At 39.0% G+C, this 19,450-nt stretch overlaps 2 protein-coding genes across 23 annotated transcripts in view; one reads left to right on the top strand and one right to left on the bottom strand.

Moving 5' to 3' along the window:
* Positions 1–12,482, top strand: part of GTF3C3 (general transcription factor IIIC subunit 3) — a 23,273-nt gene extending 10,791 nt beyond the window's left edge. Inside the window, exons 10-20 of one of the 7 annotated variants that reach the window (XM_030017884.2) lie at positions 189–292; positions 903–1,074; positions 1,536–1,738; positions 2,349–2,450; positions 3,370–3,505; positions 4,176–4,413; positions 4,779–4,969; positions 5,639–5,763; positions 8,499–8,651; positions 9,590–9,716; positions 11,347–12,482. In XM_030017884.2, the coding sequence (XP_029873744.1) occupies positions 189–292; positions 903–1,074; positions 1,536–1,738; positions 2,349–2,450; positions 3,370–3,505; positions 4,176–4,413; positions 4,779–4,969; positions 5,639–5,763; positions 8,499–8,651; positions 9,590–9,712 (1,547 nt within the window). In that variant the 3' untranslated portion in view covers positions 9,713–9,716; positions 11,347–12,482. Of the gene's footprint in view, positions 1–188; positions 293–879; positions 1,105–1,535; positions 1,739–2,348; positions 2,451–3,369; positions 3,506–3,628; positions 4,018–4,175; positions 4,414–4,778; positions 4,970–5,638; positions 5,764–8,498; positions 8,652–9,589; positions 10,022–11,346 lie in introns of those variants that run through there. The other 6 variants (XM_030017883.2, XM_041124434.1, XM_041124435.1 and 3 more) reach the window with 6 other exon arrangements.
* The window catches only part of LOC115342818 (coiled-coil domain-containing protein 150-like), an 18,487-nt gene continuing 10,992 nt past the window's right edge, over positions 11,956–19,450 (bottom strand). For 11 of the 16 annotated variants that reach the window (XM_041124439.1, XM_041124440.1, XM_030017895.2 and 8 more), the window contains 8 exons: positions 19,016–19,185; positions 18,187–18,313; positions 17,395–17,577; positions 16,738–16,806; positions 16,497–16,658; positions 16,067–16,153; positions 14,885–15,053; positions 11,956–14,341 (listed from right to left, as the gene is read on the bottom strand). In XM_041124439.1, the coding sequence (XP_040980373.1) occupies positions 14,232–14,341; positions 14,885–15,053; positions 16,067–16,153; positions 16,497–16,658; positions 16,738–16,806; positions 17,395–17,577; positions 18,187–18,313; positions 19,016–19,185 (1,077 nt within the window). In that variant the 3' untranslated portion in view covers positions 11,956–14,231. Of the gene's footprint in view, positions 14,342–14,884; positions 15,078–16,066; positions 16,154–16,496; positions 16,659–16,737; positions 16,807–17,394; positions 17,578–18,186; positions 18,314–19,015; positions 19,186–19,450 lie in introns of those variants that run through there. The other 5 variants (XR_003923921.2, XR_003923922.2, XM_030017891.2 and 2 more) reach the window with 5 other exon arrangements.

Raw genomic sequence — 19,450 nt, 5'->3', positions numbered from 1 at the left:
GAAGTTGTGCCAACTATCGAGAAAGATACAAAAGAAGGGGAGAGGCCAGGCCTACACCAACATTTGCTAGAGTTGATGAGAATATATTTTCTTCAGTGGAGCTGAACATGGCCTGGAGGGGATATGATGCTTGTGAAGTGCTTGTTAAAGCCTATGGGTTCAGAAAGAATTTCTTTATCTTCCCACAGCTGTGGAGAATGTCAGCTGCTGCATACCTGAGGGCGTTCCCATAGACATCACGGTCAAGCTGATGGTGTGCTTGGTTCACTTGAACATCCTAGAGCCGCTCAATGTAAGTAGAAACCAACTCAGAAGTTGGGGGATGTTCTAACAAATTACCAAAGCAAGTAATTTTTCCTGTCTTCATATGACTGAGGTCGTTGAGAGAGCTGTGGAGATTATTTTTGCATCCTTCCCACTCCAAGAGAGAAACCTAGCAAACCTATAATAGCAGAAATACTATTTTTTGTCCTTATAAATTATGCCTCCAGTGGAAGTATTACTAAAGCACATTAAATCACAGCCTATGTGCTGTGACAGGCCCAGGACCACACTGCAAAGTTGTTGAACACTAAGGAACACGTCTTCACTTTGTTTTAAAGCCCTACTAAATCTGAAGCCTGTTCTTTCATAAAGAGCGCTCCTCGCTGATGGGCACTTTCACACATTGGATGTGAAATGTATGGATGTGAAATGTCTAGAAGAGAAAAATGTGGCTTTTTCAGGAATTCTGAACTTTATTTTTCACTTTTAAACTAACATTTAAGTAAAGGAAGTGTAGTTCAGAATGCAAATAGAATAAAAATCATAGCATAAAAATATAAGCTTCCAATAACCATACCTTAAAGAAATGTTCGTGTTTGTTATTTGTGCTTTTAGTGTTTTGTGTGCTTTTTTTTAAGCCTCTTTTGACCACTCTAGTGGAACAAAATCCAGAAGAAATGGGTGACTTGTATTTGGACGTTGCAGAGGCATTTCTGGATGTTGGAGAATACAACTCAGCACTGCCTCTCTTGAGTTCCCTTGTCTGTTCAGAACGATACAACTTGGCTGTTGTCTGGCTTCGGCATGCGGGTGAGAAGAAGCAGGACTGCTGAACACGTGGTACTGAGAGATGATAATATAATGCTGAGCATTTCCAGGGACGTTTATCTAAGATCACAGGAATTTTAGATACACGTGTTGAATGATAATTGGTATTTGCAAAACTGTAATTGGAATTTATTATGACAACCCTGTCATGGAGTGTTTTCTTGTTCTGCTTATAGATTGACATTTACTTCAGCTAAAAATACTTTATTTTCATATAAGTGAAGCAGCATCTCTTCTGCATTCCATCCTGTGTCAACTGATGATGCTTTAAATAAAACTGTGGATGCATCAGTACATATTTCTGAATATTTTCACGTTAATAATACAGGTTTTGCATGGTTTTAACTGAAAAAGTATCTGAAAAGTACATTAACTATTTTGCAAGCTTTGGAATCTTTTTTTCCTGCCATTTAAGTGTATTATGTTGTTTATGGTATTTCTAGAGTGCTTGAAGGCGTTGGGACACATGGAGCGTGCTGCAGAGAGCTATGCCAAAGTTGTTGATCTTGCTCCGTTGCATCTGGATGCAAGAATCTCACTTTCAACGCTTCAGCAGCAGCTGGGCCGACCTGAAAAAGCTCTGGAGGCTCTAGAACCAATGTATGATCCAGATACACTGGCTCAGGATGCTAACGCTGCCCAGCAGGTGGGTAAAGTGTTCTGTGCTTCCAGTTCAGGATGTATTACTCTGGTAAACTATGGTAGTGGTCAAAGATGTCAACTATATAGGACCAGGGATTGAGACTTACTTACCTACAGCATAGTGAGCCTTCAGAGCACAGCAGATGATTCATTACAGAGTATCAGGGATGAGTCCTTATGGCTCTTTCTCCCTGACCATTTTATCAGTATTTCCTCTGTCCCACCTGATTACTTTTGTGTGATGTACAAGCTCTTGGCCACTGAGAACCAGTCTCGACACCAAACACTTTGCATCAAGTTCATCAGCAGTTGCTACATATGAGCTACATGGCCTCTATTGATTGTAACTGATGGCGTAGCAATGGTTCTATATCCCCTCTCCAGCAGCACCTTCACTATAGGTAGAGTTATGCTAAATTCTCTGAAATTGGAGAATTTTAAACAGTAACTACTGCAGGGCAATTTAGGGAGATCTTACCTGCTGCTGCTAAGATTCTTACAGCTTTCTAGAAGCTTTTACAATCCTATTAAGTACTGTATTGAGACAAAATTGTTTGTTTTATAAACTCACTCTCTGTGCAACAGGTTGAATAATAATGTTCAATATTATCTAGGAATTAAAGCTGCTCCTCCATCGTTCGACACTGTTGTATTCCCAAGGCAAAATGTATGGTTACGTAGACACTTTACTTACAATGCTGGCAATGCTGTTGAAGGTAAGCCAATCTTTCCAGCTACGCTTTAAGAAATTGGACAGCTATGAGTTGGGTTAAGACAAGCAACAGACAAACTCAGGAGGAAAGCTAGTGGTTTTTATATGCATGTTGCTTCATAATTTTGTTAGATAATAATCTTGCAGGGAGCCTATAATACTGGTGTTCCTGCCTGTAGTGTTCAGAGCAGCAGACCACTTGTGTGTATAATTCTTAATACAGTGATTTCAACTCTCTGTTTCTCAGTGTACATAGAACACACTGAATACTAAAGCTGCTTTTTAACCTTTTTAGTAGTCAGCATAGTGCTTTCTTTAAGTGTTGATACTGGCTTCTAGTTCAACAGTTTTCTTTGAATTTCTTAGACTATTTTTTTAAATACTTTCTTGTGATAAAATGACCAAAGAAGAATTTGTTTAGCCAGTAAATACAGTGGTGGTGGTTTTGTGTTCATTGGTTTTTGGTTTTTTTTCAAATAGGGAGTGAAGGAGGGGAATATTTAGACCTCAATTTTATCCATCTGGTCAGAGCCATTACTATTGTCTTACACTGGTTGAATAGCTGACCATCCATGTATTTCTGAAACTGATACAGAAAGGCATTGTTCTTGTTATGCCTCTATGCAAATAGTTTTGATTTCAATATATACACGGATGTTCCAATCCCAGGAGAAGTGTTTTAAGTAATTTAAAGAGTTTGTATCTTTCTTTTGCATAGCCCGGTTTGCACTGGAGCGTGAGAGAATGCAGAGATAATGCTCCTCTTAGGAATGTTCTCTCTCATGATCTTGCTCTATTGTGGCATTTCTAAGTTGCAGACTGTTTTGGCATGCAGCAAGAGCAAGATGGATTGACCATAAAGCTGCCTTTGTCATAGGATGTATTAATGTAATCTGAAATGCTGCCCTTAAATTTGTTTCTAGGTAGCAATGAGCAGAGCTCAGGTGTGTTTGATATCTAGTTCCAAATCTGGAGAGAGACACCTCTATCTTATTAAGGTGTCAAGGGATAAAATTTCTGACAATGACGACCAAGAGACAGCAAATTGCGATGCGAAAGGTAACAAATGTTTATTAAAAACAAAGCAACAAGATGAACTCCTTAGTTGTGAAAAATGAAATAAATGTTACTATTTTGCATGCTAAATCCATGCAGTTCATGTTAACATTGCTTTATTTCTAGGGCAAAGAAGGCAGCAAAAATGAAGATAATATAACTTAAAGGAACAATCCCCAATCAGAGAAAAGTAGTAAGATTACAGGATAATTCAGATTGAGAAGGACCTCTAGAGATTATATGGTCCAACATTCTCCTCAGTGCAAATATAAGACGTGCAAATATAAGACACGCAAATCTAGAACATAATAGAAATACATGTTTTGAAAGTGGTGTGATTTTTTTAACTGGCCCAGACTGGGTTGAGCCAAGCTACACATTCTTAAGCACTGTTTGGTAGATTAGAAAGAGTAACTTAAATGCATTCATGTAGTATGTTTACAATTTGAACTGTGTGTATTTCTTGCCATTTGTTCTGAATTTTTGACTGGTTTTTTGCTACTGTTTTACAAACTGCACTTAAACTGAGAAAAGTAAATATTTTGTCTTTATTTTACCTGTTAATGCTGAGATGTTTTTGAAAAGATCAGTTTGACATATGCACCTTTTTTTTTTTTTAAGAGTTTAGCTTTCTTGTTTTAGTTTTCTCAACTTACTGACTTCAATATTTTAGCAATTTTTGCTGTTCTCACGAGTGTTCTGACAAAAGATGACTGGTGGAACCTCCTCCTGAAGGCTATATATTCCTTGTGTGACCTCTCCCGGTACAAGGAGGCAGAGCTACTAGTGGATTCCTCACTGGAATATTATTCATTTTATGATGATAGACAAAAGCGCAAGGAGCTGGAATACTTTGGGCTCTCTGCTGCAATTCTGGACAAGAACTTCAGAAAAGCATACAACTATATCAGGTGGGGTACTGAGAAGGTAGAGCAATCTCTTCTGTAACTGCTTCCACTGAGGCTGTATCATACTGCTGAAAATATTGCTAAAGGAGGCAGGCTGATGCTTTTCAGCTTTTGCTAAAACAGATAAGGCTATTGAAATGAAAGGAGCTTTCTGATAGCCTCCGATTCAAAAAAATGCATAATGCAGTAGGTTGGTTGATTTGGCCAGAACCATTGGTTCTGTCTTTCACTCTCAACTTTGCCTCAGTCACTGACCTGCTCTTTGAGTGTCTCTTCTTTGTTATCTTCTAAACTGTTGAGGTTTTATTGCAGGTACAGTATTTACTATATAGCATTTAGTAATTTCTTGTATACTTTTCATTCTATAGAATCATGGTAATGGAAAATGTCAATAAACCACAGCTGTGGAACATCTTCAATCAAGTTACTATGCAATCTCAGGATGTCCGTCACCATCGCTTTTGTCTCCGCTTGATGCTGAAAAATCCTGATAATCACGCATTGTGTGTCCTAAACGGGCATAATGCGTTTGTATCTGGCAGTTTCAAACATGCTCTTGGTAATATCATTAATGTTCTAATATTAACAAATGTAACAAGTGAATGATTTTTTTCTGAAAAAGATTTATTAAAGTAATTTTTTTCATATATCAGAAAATTATAGGTGGCTTCACAGTGTTAGTCTGGTGCTTTAATTATTTTGTACACAAATCAAAGCATCGCTAAAGAGTTTTGCTAATAAAAATTAAGCTGGCACGTTTTAAGTTCAGCACACATTGCAAATACAACTAACTTGCAAAGATAATTAAGGCTAATGATAATAAGGTATAAGAAGGACAGAAACAGACCAATTTAAACAGCAAATAGTTGGTTGGATGTTTTAAGCAGGCCTTTGAAGTAAACCTACTGCTTTCAGTCAAGCCCTCCAAATGTCACACTTATGATGTGTGGCCTCCAGGATATAAATCCCAGCAAGGACCATGTTTGCCTTCTGTGTCTGATTGTTTTCTGCTTACGTTTTTATACCACAGTCTGCATTCTTCCGTCAGAATCCAAGGGGTGCTGAAAATAAAAGCTTTTCTTTCATGTTTTTTCCTGTATATTCTGATGTAGGTGTATTAAACTATTTCTTAGTTCACACTTCCAATTTGAAGCTTTTCTTTTTTACCCTTAAATTCTTAAGGAATGCTTTTCACAACAAACATCTTGATTCCCTTATTTGCTTTTAGGACAGTATGTGCAAGCCTTTCGTGCAAACCCAGATGAACCTCTGTACAGTCTTTGTATTGGCTTGACTTTCATCCACATGGCTTCTCAGAAGTATGTGTTGAAAAGGCATGCTCTTCTAGTACAGGTGAGTTACTGTGATTATTTTTACCTATAGTGTTTCCTGGCTTTGTATCTTGCAGACAGTTATGGCTACAACATACTCTGTTTAAATAACTTTTCATAATTAATACGGCATTTCAAAAGAGGGAAGTGGCAAAACATGAACACAGATGAGTATGCTTTTGAACTATAGTTATATCCATCTGAATCTCCTCTCCTTTTAGTTAAAGGTAGATTGTTCTGCTGTGTGTATACAATGATTACTCACATAGATGCTAGCAGCTGCCATCTGTTTGTGAAAATATTATCAGTATCAGTCTTGATGGCTGTAGTCTGGATTTTCTTCCAAATTCTTGCCCTGCCTTTCTCTGAAGAAGTGCTGTAGAGTAGAATCTATGCCACGTGCCCTTCATAGACATGTCTCATAAACTGCATCATTGAAGCAAACTTTACAGAGTTAGAAGGTAGGTTTTTAGCCTGTCCTCCTTTTCTCTTCCCCCTTTTAGGTGCCTCTTATAGCTCTCTTCACAAAGATCTTGTGAACTCCAGTTTAGGCTACCCTCAATTTTTTTGAGTTCCTTATTCACATTTTTCTTTCATCTGCCAGATCCAGTTACAAACTGCAGGCTGATTACTCCCAAACAGAATCTTGAAAGTAATTTCCTCTACTCTCCACCGGGTATTTTCATTGACTTGAAATGCCTTTTAATTCCTGTGGCCACTGAGCTCAGAGTCAGCAGAATATGGTGAGGATCCTGAGCTCTCATGACTTCTGAAATTGCTGAAAAACTGTAGCTTGCACTGATTTTGACAAAAGCTATAGGGCCTCAGCTACTCTAAACGAAGACCAATTATGTCAGTATCCAACTTCAGACATTTTGAACTTGCAAACTTGGCCTAATTTTAATATTTTTATCCACTTCTTTCTGTAATCAGCCTACCTGTGTTACATGGGCTGCTATGTTCTCCTTTTATAACGTACTTGAACAATGTCCTATTTGTGTTATCCTCTGGTGATAAAGTTCCCTGCTTTCTCTCTTCTCATTTCTTGCTTACTATACTTGGTATTTTTACATCCTCTCTTGCTCCTGTTGTAGTTGATTAATAATTCAACCACAGTGACATACTGGTGGCCTAAATTATGATCATTAGCTGCTTGTGTCTGAACTAATTCCTCAGGTTGAAGGAGGTATCTTCTCTGATTACCAACATGGTCCCTAGAAGGAAAGTCCTCTATTTACAACAGAATCATCACATTCTAAAGTGGTAACAAAACGAAATGCACAGGAGAGGATGAAAAAGTTGCGTGCTTGATTTTTCCCTTCTGAATTCACCTCTTCTATCTGTTCCTCCAAAGTTTCCCCCAGGGCTCCTTCAGTGTCAAATGAAACACAGCATTTTAATGAAAAATAATACTGTATGCCTCTTTGTCTTTCCTTTTGTTCTGTATGGGAGGTAGGTGTGGTCTAATGCCATTCATCTTTATAGCGTCATACAAACCTTGAGTCACGGCGAGTCGGTAACACACCAAGCTGGTAGGCAGTGACATCCTACAGATGAGAAACAAATCACTTCTCTCGCTTTACAGCATGCCAGTGTATAAATGGGACTAGTTTGTTCCACTGGTGCCCGGTCACTGTCACTTTATGCATTGCCCTGTTTTACATCTTTTGGGACATCAGCACCCAAATAGGCACGTAGTACCTGTTGTGTCCTGCTCCTCTGTCTGAACCACAGCATGCCACAGAGGAGGAGTGGGTATTCAGACTAGAGTTGGCAATGAAATTACGTACACCTGTGATTCTGCTAGCCGTACAGTTTACATATATGAGCATATATTTTAATCTTAAACTAAAAGCAAAATAACATGCAACACTTACAGGGTGCTTCAACTTTCAATTTGTTAAAGCATAGCACTGGAATTGCTGGGTATGAGTTTCCTTTCAGATTCTGGTGGAGACTTGGCAGTAAACCATCTGCTGGCTTCAAGAAGGGACGTGAACTCTCGCCTATTGCTTAGGATGTATGGGTTTTTCATGCCCTTATTCAGTGACATTTATTTTTGGCCACTTTATAAAATGATACACTGATAATTGCCCTGATAACTGGTATTGGAGTAAACATTTATGTGGAGCACAAGATCAGGAAAAGAACATGCTTGCATTCCAGAAATAGCACTTTGATATGTACTTCAGGGAGTTAAGAATTTTGTAGAATTCTGAAAAGTTGTAGAATTAAACCATTTCTTGCCACTATCCAAGGCAAAGAGTGAAGGAAGGGGAATGAAGGTTTGGAGTTTTTTTTTTCCTTTAAAAAAAAAAAAAGTGGTGGAGGATTATCTTTTTAAAGATGTTTTTAAGAAAAATAAGATCTTGCTCTAGCCAGTCCTTTGGCTGCATGTTTTCTATGGTGGTCAGCTCTTCCAAATATGAACCAATCTTATCTGTGTGTATATTACATAAACACGTACATACATACTTACATATTTAGCAAGCTAGTGCTGTCACTATACTAAATAACTGTGTTCAGTTTACTAAAAAGATCTACCCATTGTTAGCAATGGCAGCAAGACTGACAGAGCAGTTTTTACTGTCTCAACAATCAAACATGACTTACTTTTTGCCTTCAACTTGCATGTGGTTTTGTGGGGAAGTATAGATCAAAATTTTAACTAGAACATTTAAACACCTGTTCTCCAGCATATTTTACTGCCATCTTCTTAAAGGGAACATTCACAAATGTGCTTAATAATGTGTACAGGGATTCTCCTTCCTTCACCGGTACTTGGACCTGCGTGGACCATGTCAAGAGTCTTTCTACAACCTTGGCCGTGGCCTTCACCAGCTGGGATTACTCCACCTGGCAATCCACTATTACCAAAAAGTACTTGAACTTCCTCCTCTTACCTTAGAGGTACTGTATCTTTTTAGGTTATGTACAGAGAATAAAGTCAGGTCAATGTTAATAACTTCTCAGCCATAGTTAAAGTAAGTACATAAAATCTGTGTAAGTGAGTTTCCTTTAATTTGTATTGTAGTTCCTTGTCATTGGAAGCCCAAATCCGATTGTCACCTGGTAATGTATATAAGCATGTGTTAATTATTTCAAAGGTTTATGAATTTTGAAGGATTAATAATAGGCTGGAGTAGGTTGCTAATCAACTTTACCTGAATAAGAGCTGAACTTTATTTATATTACATGCAATAAATTATAACTGGAAGTTCTATATACCCACTCATGCTATAAAACAGCATGCCGGGGCAATATGAACCAGTCTTAAGAATGCTGGCATGCCTCTGAGCCATGGTTTTGCTCTAATTGATCTGTATTAGATCATCCTAATTGATGTGTCATACATTTACAAGTCTGCTCTGAGAGAAGGTTTTTTATACCTAGCTTTGGCATGGGTAGGTAGAAAAATTACAAGTGTATTTAGAAAATGGGAAGGGTTGGTAAAGTAATAAACATGGGTGTTAGCCAGTGCTGGGAGTTCAAAGCAGCAATCTTGGGACCACGTAACAGATACAGGCAGTATTCACATTCTGATTGTAGAAACAAATACTTTGCATACAAAGACAAATTAAGATAGTACTTTCCTGTTTTATGAGCTGCCTATCTAATTTACAGCTAATGTTTTGATTATGTAATTATATAACTCTCTGGTGATTAACAACATCTGGAAACTCATTAAAGAGGGAGGGCATAAGGAATAATTCTTTTGTTTCTATACAGCTGAAAGCCTGTATAAACCATGAATATGTGATTTGATTCCATTGTAATTGCTACTCATGTCTTTAAGTTTTATACTATTTTTGCATACAGCTAACTTTTTTTAATAATTATTTTTACAGGGAATAGAAACTGATCAAACAGACTTGAGAAGAGATACTGCCTTTAACTTGTCACTTATTTATCAGAGCAGTGGAAATACTAGAATGGCTCAAAAGATGTTGTATACCTACACAGTTGTTTGATGAGGTTTGTGGCAGGTGGAATTGATACTCTTTGTATTAACCTTTGCATTATGCAGTGCTGGGGACACTGGGTTTATGTACGGTTTTTTCTATAGATGGTCAGAGACATGGCTTGTGCCATATATAGCTTTATGGACTCTTTCTACTTCTGATGTTTGAACTGTATCGCATATGGATGGAAACCGTCTGTTCTGAGTACAACACTGACATGCCCAAGTTTGTCTGTTACTGGCTCTTCTGCTTTGATGCACTGCTCTGTAATTTGATACTGTCTTGTATATAGAATCAAACAGTGAAAACTGAAGCCCAGTGCAGTTTGTTGTTTGTTTGTCTTTTTTAGGGAAAATTCACCATGTGCAATATTACACCTAGTTACCAGTGAGGTTGTTCAAGCAGCCATATTCACTGGTGATGAGGGTTTTTTAATGTGCAGCATTAAAATACAATAATATAGAAGAAATGGGTTCATACTAATCCCTAGAGGATGGAGAACTCAGTATTTCAAGATCTTTACAGTATTCAGAATTTTCTAGGAGTCATACTCCTAGCAGCTGTTCTATTTGAAGGAGATCGATTTCTGTTTTACTGAAATCAGTGTGACCTTTGTTCTTCTGAACTTGTTAGTAAAAATGCTGAGGTTAATGACAATGTTTACTCCTTCTCAGCAAACATATATCCCACTGAATAGCTTATAGCAAAAATTAATATAATAATATCATACAACTTGTTATTTAACATACATTGCAAATGGTCTGGCTTTTTAATTATTTCTGACAGCTGAACAGTAGCATATGATGGTGGAAGCATGCTGCTTCCAACCCAGCAAGAGAAGCAAGATGCAATGTTTTATCATAAATAAAAGAGAGTATATAGTTATATGTATATATAGAAATGGATGTATGTTATGCACTACAGAAAAATAAGGCTGAAGAATATTTTTCAGCAAGGTGGTTTGCTGAATAGAAAACAAACCATGCTGTTGCCTCCCAAGCACTCGTTACTTACAGTATCACAGCTAACTACTGCTATGTGCTTACAGCCCACTTTTATATGTATTTATGTTCTGTAATCATTTCACACAACTGCAATCAGATTAAGAAACAAGTCTGGTGGAATTGCCTAGACTAATTTTACAGGTAAGGCAATTTTATCTCAAGTCCAACGTTAAATTAAAATAAATTGTATGTCCACTTCACCAGAGACAGTGAGAATACAAAGGTAAGAGACAAATACCAAGGAAGTCTCACTAACTTGCAAAAGGACAGCATGTTTTACTTGGAATTAGTACTTGGCAGCACTGCCTAAATACAAGTCCCATGCTAAGTTTGCAGAACTATAAATTAAATAACTATTTCAGTTGTGTTAGCCTGGGGTATTCATAAGCTGCAGAAGAAGGGAGAGAATGAATGACTCCCTTACCTCCATTTTGTTTCTTATTCTTGGTCATACCTCATCACTGTTTTTGACATGAGAGCCAACTGTTTGCTGTGTGAACTGGAGCTGACTCACAATATATGTACAAGCATAGTATTGTTGTGTCATCCCCGGGGTAAAAATTCTTCTGTTGAAGTTTTCCTTATTCTTTACTGGCCTTTTCACATCTTGTAACCCCATTGATTTTTTTCTTTTTGCAGAAAATGACTCCTGTCCCTTCATACGAAAAAAGTTTTATCATGTCCCAGGAAATACAGCCCTCTGCACTGAACTAATGCTTAGAAAACAGAAGCCAGAGATCCAGTACACAGATTCTCTTTGCATTATTCTTTTCCAAAACTGAGTCTCAAATACTCAGAATCCTATTGCTTGTACCTCAAGTCTCACTAACAGAACTGGTAACAGTTTCAAACACACTACTTATATTGTCAAACTACTTGGTTTAACCATGATAATTTTGATAGCTGTTTATTGCTGAAGAAAGAGCTATTTTATATAAAACACTAACTCAAGCCATACTTAAAAGACTGCTTATAAAAGCATCTACTGATTTGTCTTAAAAACTGAATCATACCTTTACAGTTGTGCTTACCTGATACCAGCACTGACGTGTAGAAAGCGGTTTGCCATCCACATTTGCTGAAGGCCAGATTGACAGGAAAAAAACCAAACAACCAACCACCTTTTCACTGCTTAGAAAATTCATTTTTAAATGCTGCAAGTATAACTAAGAGGCTTAGCAGCTACCAAGCCCAGGGAAAGGCTAGCAACGTAGACCTCAATAATTGATCCTGCAGGTGGCAGCAGTGTTAGGTTAATACAACTTTATTGAAATGACTGTGTTTAAAGAAAATAACAAGTCTTGTCTAGTGTGTACTTGTGATGTTTCACATGGGTGAGCTGCCACTCACCATGCTGTGGTTCACATTGCAGAGCAAGCTCTGAGCAGACAAACTAGTTTCATTTCAAATGAAAGCAAGTTAGAAGATGGCTTCCAGAAGTGTTGCAGTTGCTAGTGAGCATTCACTCAGCAGGATCAGACTAGAGCAACTCTGAAGTAAAAACCAATGCAAAACACATCCTGGACATCTGGACCAGCTTTTTCATTCTGCATGTGACCCACTGACCTGCATCACTTGACTATAGCAGGTATAGCCAAAAGTTAAGGTAGTGCTAAAGTTGAAAGGTACTGGCATGCAGTAATCCCTTCACAATTACACCATGTATCTTACTGTTTTCCACCCTAAACCCCAAACAGGTTTAGAAGAAGCAACAGGATTTGTTGAACCTGGACTAGACTGTCACTACGCAAATAAAAGTACCAAGTTTAATGGCCGCAGCCATATAATCAGAGTCTGCATTTCAATATACAAAGTAACTGCAGATGCATGGTCCTAGAGAGAGCAGGGGATTCTGGAACAAGTAAGTGGTGATGAACCAGCCCTTGCAGTATAGTGTATGTTGGTCAAACAACTCCCACAGAGGGAAAACAGAGGTGTGATTGATTGGTGCTGTTGCCCTGCCAACATGCAGTTCCTACAAATGCAGCTGCCATGTGCTTTGTCCTTTTGCACAGGCAAAGGTCACAATCATTTGTCCCTTGTTAGGCAACCTACTTAAGCATTCCATCTAAACAAAAGTGTTAAAGGGTAAGTGCTATTTGAGACGACAGTTTTTCAGCTGTGATTACTCTACAGTTTGAGTTCATAGCAAGCAAAACTAGATTACAGTTTTGACTGCTGTTTGCCTGAGGGCACTGTGGAGGCAGAGAGGCACAAGTTATGCTAAGCCACCCAAGCAGCTTTACGGAGCAGGTGTGGCATAGATGCTAATTGATTTCTGAAGGAACCAGCTTGACTGGGACAAACTTAAGGCCATATTGTATAGGCCCGCTTTTAAGCAGCACAATTTAATTATTAAACTCAGGTGTGCATTAGCTTTAAGAGTGTGCTTAGCCACCCCTTGTTCCTTAGAGTAGCCATTTGCTTCAAGGAGAGGCTCAGGTCACCATGAATTAGTCCAGAGTCCTAGTACGTAAGTTATAGCTGAGGACCAAATTTCTGGAGGAGCAGAATGAGCTAATTCCAGTGTGTCCTCAGGCTGCTCCTAGGCTCCAGAGGTATGCAGGATTTCCCTCCCCACTAAACTAAACAAGTATTGCAAATAGCATGTATAGATATCATTGATCACAGAGGAGTTTGCAAACAGCTCTGTTGAAGCAGATTAGAGTGCAACAACACATGTACTGAAGCTAGATTGTATTGAAACCACATGGAAGAGTAAGCCATGACAAAGATGAGCTGATCCTTAGTTGAACAAGCGTGAAACTGTCCATGTTACAATCATCTTCAACATATTGTAAGTCATCTGTGTCAACTACTCTTTCCCCAGTGTGTTGTTCCACAGTAGGACACATTGAACACATTCCACTAATTCTTACGAAGGTAAGATGATGTGTGGTATAACATCATATACTTCATGAATTCCTTATATACTCCTAAAATAGCCCAAGGCTTATATTCTCTCATGACCCAGGTATCATTGACCATTAGCAGCAGCCAGTCCTGCCAGTTCCTCCCTGTCGCAGTCACGTCAGCATCCAGCCACAGACATATGACTCAGTCTTCAGTAATTCACCTGAACCCTCTGCAAATCAGTCTGAGATTTGTTTTGATAGCACCTGCCAGGCCTTAGCCTAAAGCTGGTAAAAGAAAAGTGACAAAAGCAAAGATGCAGCATATCAACAGCATATAGTTTACAGTAATGATAAAGAATAATTGTTTTGCTATAAATAGTAGTTTTGTAAATACCAGCCTCACAATGCAAAGCACCTGAGTCAAAAAGACAAGGTGAGAGGTATTACTTAATTCAAATCAGAGTTTATGATTTAAACAAGCATTCCTATGTCCCCTATATATGTGTGCCCCGTGAGCACCTTTAATTTGCAAGGCCTTGTTAGTGATACAGACCTATCTATATCAGATCAAGTAAAGTTCCCGATCCTTCCAGCACCTGGGTACTAGCAGGTAGTGTCCTGGCAGCAAGCGAAGCTCTCCCTGGGCTGGGAATCACCAGTCAAGTGAGCTCATTTCCTGCCCAGCTCACGTGGGCCTTCCTGGTGGTGAGCTGGAGGCCTTGGGTCCTTGCCCTGCTGTCCAGGGAGGTGTGAGTGGGAAGCTCTTCTTGCTTTTGCTCCTGGGAAAAGATGCAATGTTTTATGAAGCTGATGACCGACTGGGGAATCTTTGTCGTTACTAAAGAAGAGATTAAAGTTTTAGCAGTTTAATACATACATCTCTAAAAAGCTGATCGCACAGCTATGTAAGAACTATCAATTATGGAGAAGGCTGGCGAATCTACACAAACAAGGTAAGCACAGCTTTTGAAAGGGTATCTGTAAAAGGTATGGAGGAGGGGAAGGAGAACCACTGCAACAGGTGAATGCAGAGAAGAAAATATACTAGCTGTTAAGCTTTCAGACAAGTATTTGGTTAATGAGCATCAACGAAACATTAAGTATGTGCAATAGAACTTTTCTAAGTAGAGAAACAGTCCCTTGAAGCTATCTTATACCTGTAATAATTCTTTGCTGCTTAAATATGTCCTTTGGAAAAAGATGAGGAAACAAACTAAACTACAAGAGGGGTCTGTTTTCCACCCCTGTGTAAGGAACTAGAAAAGAAAGTTTAGGAAACTGACAACCTGACTGATAATGAGCTACCAAATACTTGCCCCCACCTATTTTCTTTGCTTCCCTCTTTGAAATGAATGTGCTTGCTTTCTTTGCCTCCTTTTTAGAGCTGCTCTCTTCAGGGTTCTTTGGCTGGTGGTTTTTCACAACTTCAGGCTGCAGGCTGTCAAACTTAGATTTGAACCAACGGTGAGCTGCTTCTAGGCTAGTTGTGATCTAGGCAAGACAGTGTAATTAGAACTGCAGAGAGAACAGTTAATGCACGCTGTTCCAGTTTTTGAGCTCTGTGCAAGAAGGGGCAGAACAACATACAACTCAATCTTTCTCCTGTACGTAGGGATAGGAGCTCTCCATGATACCCCTTTCCATTGCTGTGAAAAGGATGTATCAGAGAGGTCCTCACTACAAAGTTGCCCCACTTTTGGAGGGGCAGGGGGGAGGGTAATTAAGTCAACACAGGTCTCCAATACACCATAAAATGCAGAGGCATTGGGAAGAAGGGGGGGGGGGGGGAATGGATGCTGAGTACCACAAACTCCTGAGAAAGATGAGGGAAGACTAACTTTGCCTGAAGAATGCCGTAGAGATACTCTCTTGCTATTAAGGTCTCTTTCTAATCACAGAACAGTACTTGGGACTGGTAAGCAGCATGTAAGACCTCAGGCTGAGGCACCTCTATTGCTTCTTTAATTTTAGCCTGGTTAATACTCTACAAAACATCTAAACCCCTAGATTTTCACCCCAAACTACTATAGTAATCCATGCAAGCTATAATAATTTGGATATTGTGGTACAGTCGTGCAAGCATGAGGTGATGCAAGGACAAATGACTTCTTGGGGTGGGGGGGTGTGTGGAAAATGTGGGTTTGCATGATGTCACATATAGAGTGACATAAGAGCAGTTCAGGGGGGCAATTTACTTGGCCACAACACTTTTGTTTGGTTGGTTGACAGATATCCCGTGCCTGATAAAAACAATAGGCTGGCGGGGGACAAAAGCTCTTCTTAGAAGCCCCACTAAATTGAAGCGATTCACCGAAAAGATAGAAACATCAATTTTTTTCTTTTTTTAAAGTATGATAAAGGCCACTTAGTTGAAAAGGCCAAGGAGGCACCTCACTCTTCACCAGAGACCCGGATCTGAGATTTAAAGGGTTACTTGGTGCATATACTGAAATACTATCTTGTTACTTTCAATGAATTATTATTCCAATGCTAACCAGTCTCACCTGTTCTGACTCTATGCTGGCTTCCTTCAGTTTCTGTTCTGTCTCCACTTTATATTTCTTCAGATGTTTGACTGTTTTTTCCAGTTTCTAGGTAGAAAAAGAAGTAACATTAATTTCTGTACAATTTTTTCATGGCACAAAAAAAATTGCAATACAACAGAAGGACTCTCTAATCTTTATTGTAAATAGCTTAGAGTTCAATCGTTTTAAAAAAAAAACCAAACATCCTGTCTCTCTCTAAAGTCAGATATATAGTGAATGTATGTTATGTTGTTACTTGGGCTTTCTGGAGCAGACACGGTAAGATTTATAGGAATATCTTTTGACTGAGTTCATAAAGTCTTTCTATCGCCTCTTCTACAACCACATAGATTTTGCACAAAAATGCTTCCATGGGTGTCACCACTTTTTCATGCTGCTATCACTTTACCTGACATTCGTTTTCCAGCTGTTGCCTTTGTCTTCTCTCTGCTTCCACCTGGGCCTCCAGCTGCCTGTTCTGCACTTGCATTTCATGTTGGTTTTTCAACAACACTTGCATCTTGCTCTGCACACTTTTCAACTCTGACACAAATTTCTGGATGTCCTGTGACTGAAGACAAGACAAGAATGAAATTCCAACAACATTTTAGCAGATCAGTCTCTTCAGGAAACTGGTCGAGAAAGCTCACTTGTTCATAATTCTTCTTCTGATACTCCTCCTTCATTGCTTCCATTTTCCTCAGTTCAGATTCAGCCTCCTGGAAATTGTTGAGAGAAACAAAACTTCAGGAATTTTTCAGGCTCACTGGCTCTTACATGGGAACTGTTTCTGCAGATGTCTGCACATTGTGTCCTTATTTCTTGCCCTGTGAGACTGAAGTTAAGAGAACCCATGGCCCACCACAGAAAGGGGAAAAAGCAGTGGCAGAATTGCAAAGGAGTCTAGATTCTCCTTTAGGATCAGGTACCAGTTGAACCAAAAGTTCTACGGCTATAAAGGACAGAAAGGGACTAATCACTATACAAGCAATATTTGGCCCAATCAATAATTAAATAGACTGTATCCACAAAATGACAAAGAGGACAAACGCTACTATAAAAATCTAATGGGGGCATGGGACTCTATGGCATCATATTTAATATCGGGGGGGGGGATGATAGAAGCAGCCACACAATTACTGTAGCTGCAATCAATCTATTAATTTCTGTTCAGAATTTGAGTCTAGAGATAGTTTTATTTTCAAGTCTAACTCCACTGCAAAGGATCAACAGCAGTCCTACTCAGTAGGAGAAAAAAAGGAGTTCTCAACTAGGATATCTGTCTTTCTTGAAAAATGTGTGCATACCTTTACCCTTTCTGTGTTAGCTTTATATGTCAGGCATCGTCTGATTTGAGCTCTTTGGCTTCTTAGCTTTTCCTTGTAACTGGACAAAGACTTTTCCAGCTCTATTAATTTCTGCCGCAGCTCCCTGTTAGCACGGGAAACTTCAGCCAATTTGGAGGAGGATTCTTCAAGGGATTTCTTTACCTAGGAGAAAGAGGAAAAAGTGAGCTTACATTAAATCTAAGAATTAGTTCATTCTATACAACAATTAATAAGCAGTACACCCAATTGATTTGCTGCATCTGAAGTGTGCTACAGCACCTGGTGTTTTGACTTTTCTTTAATACCCTTCTAACAAAGGGAGGAAAAAAAAAGTGAATGCTGGGATCTGAGTAATACTAAGGTTATGCTGAGCTTTGATTCAGCCCCCAAGAAACAAAGCAGACTTCCAAACCAGTATTTTATCCCTGGAGATTGCTATACAACCCTAGATTATCCTTTTGAAGTCACTGGAACGACTGATACCAATGTCTAGATCTTATGTACAATGAGGTATACAGTGTTCGGGGATATAGAGTGGTACCTGAAAAAGTTAAGAGACCACAGATAATCACTGTGCATGGCCACCAAAATGTCTGTCCACCACATGACAAAATTCTGCTTTTTGGTTACAAGTGATGGACAACTCCACGGTGAATGCAAAAGGAGACAAGTATTTGTCATGAGCTGCTCTTGTTCTGTTGCAAAATTGTACAGCAGACCTCTTTCTCTGGAAATCATTCACTGAAATCTTTTAATTCTATCCCTTCTCACCTCAGCAGATTCTTGACAGGCAGCTTTCCTGGAAGCCTCTTGTTCAGTTTGAAACTGCTTCTTCAAAGACTCTAACTGTTCAGCATACATCTTTTCCTCAGTCTTGGCTTTTTCCATTAACTGTTCCCTTTAAAGAGAAGAAAAATTCAGTTATTCATGTTTATATTTAATATGCTTTATTTTTTAAACAGAAGAATAGGAAAGACAATTCCATTGTAAGTACTTTCATCTTGGATATAATCTCTGCACCGCTACTGTTTAAAGACTGGAATGTGTTTTCTAGTATTTCGTATTCCATTTATTTAAAAGGAGGTTCAAAATAGCTATACAACGCAGACAGACTTTTTGGAAAGAACACTTTAGGACAACTTACTTTCCTTCAGAAAATTAAATGGCTAAGCCTGTTTAGACAATGGATAATGAGGAGATTCAGACTGCACCTACACTTAGGTTTGAGGTTTTACTTACTAGCATCCAGTTTTGGGTGGGGAATTTAAACACCTATCCTGTGCTCTCCTTGCTATAGCTACTGCAGGCCACTTCCAAGTCTAAGTGACATCTGCTATCCTCATGGAAAAGCTGTTTGTAGAAGTGCCATAATGACCCTGGGTAAGCAGTTCCTCAATACAGCAGAGTAGGTCGAAGAGTCATTATGGGAACGAGTGAAAGAACTCATTTCTATAGCTCTGTATGAATCCATCTTTAGCAAGCTGCTGGCTCAGCATACAGTCAATGCTGATACTGATGGATGACCAAAGCCATAAAGCACTGATGTTAGTGCAAAGTAATGTTTCTCCTCAAGTGTGTAGCATCATGGATCTGGTCTTACCTGCAGACTATCAGCTGTTGGTGCTCAGTTTCTTTACTTTTCAGTTCATATTGAGTTTGGACCAGCTTGCTCTGCAGGGTATTATTGACCTGCAGAACTTCTTCCAAATGAAGAACAAGTTCCTTGTTGTCTGTTCTAGCACTTTCTAGTGTCTTACAAAGTGGTTCCACCTGTGCAGTAACAACAAATCAGATTTACACTTACCCAAATGAAAAAGCTTAGAAAGGAGTATTTTTTTCATTCCCAGTCAGTATCAACTTACAGGAGGTAAGATCACCAACTGTCTGATTAAAAACATCCTAAGCACAGGCATCTAGATGGGAATCCTTACAATGCCAATCCACCGACTGGCTTAGTCGGAAGGATCAGAACAATTTCTCACACAGCCATGACTTTCTTGGGGGGGGGGGGGGAGTTCTTTGCCAATAGTGAGTG

Source organism: Aquila chrysaetos, chromosome 6, assembly GCF_900496995.4.
Source record: "Aquila chrysaetos chrysaetos chromosome 6, bAquChr1.4, whole genome shotgun sequence".
Lineage (NCBI taxonomy): Eukaryota > Metazoa > Chordata > Aves > Accipitriformes > Accipitridae > Aquila > Aquila chrysaetos.
Note: the sequence above shows the minus strand (reverse complement) of the source record. Positions and strands in the feature narration are given on the sequence as shown.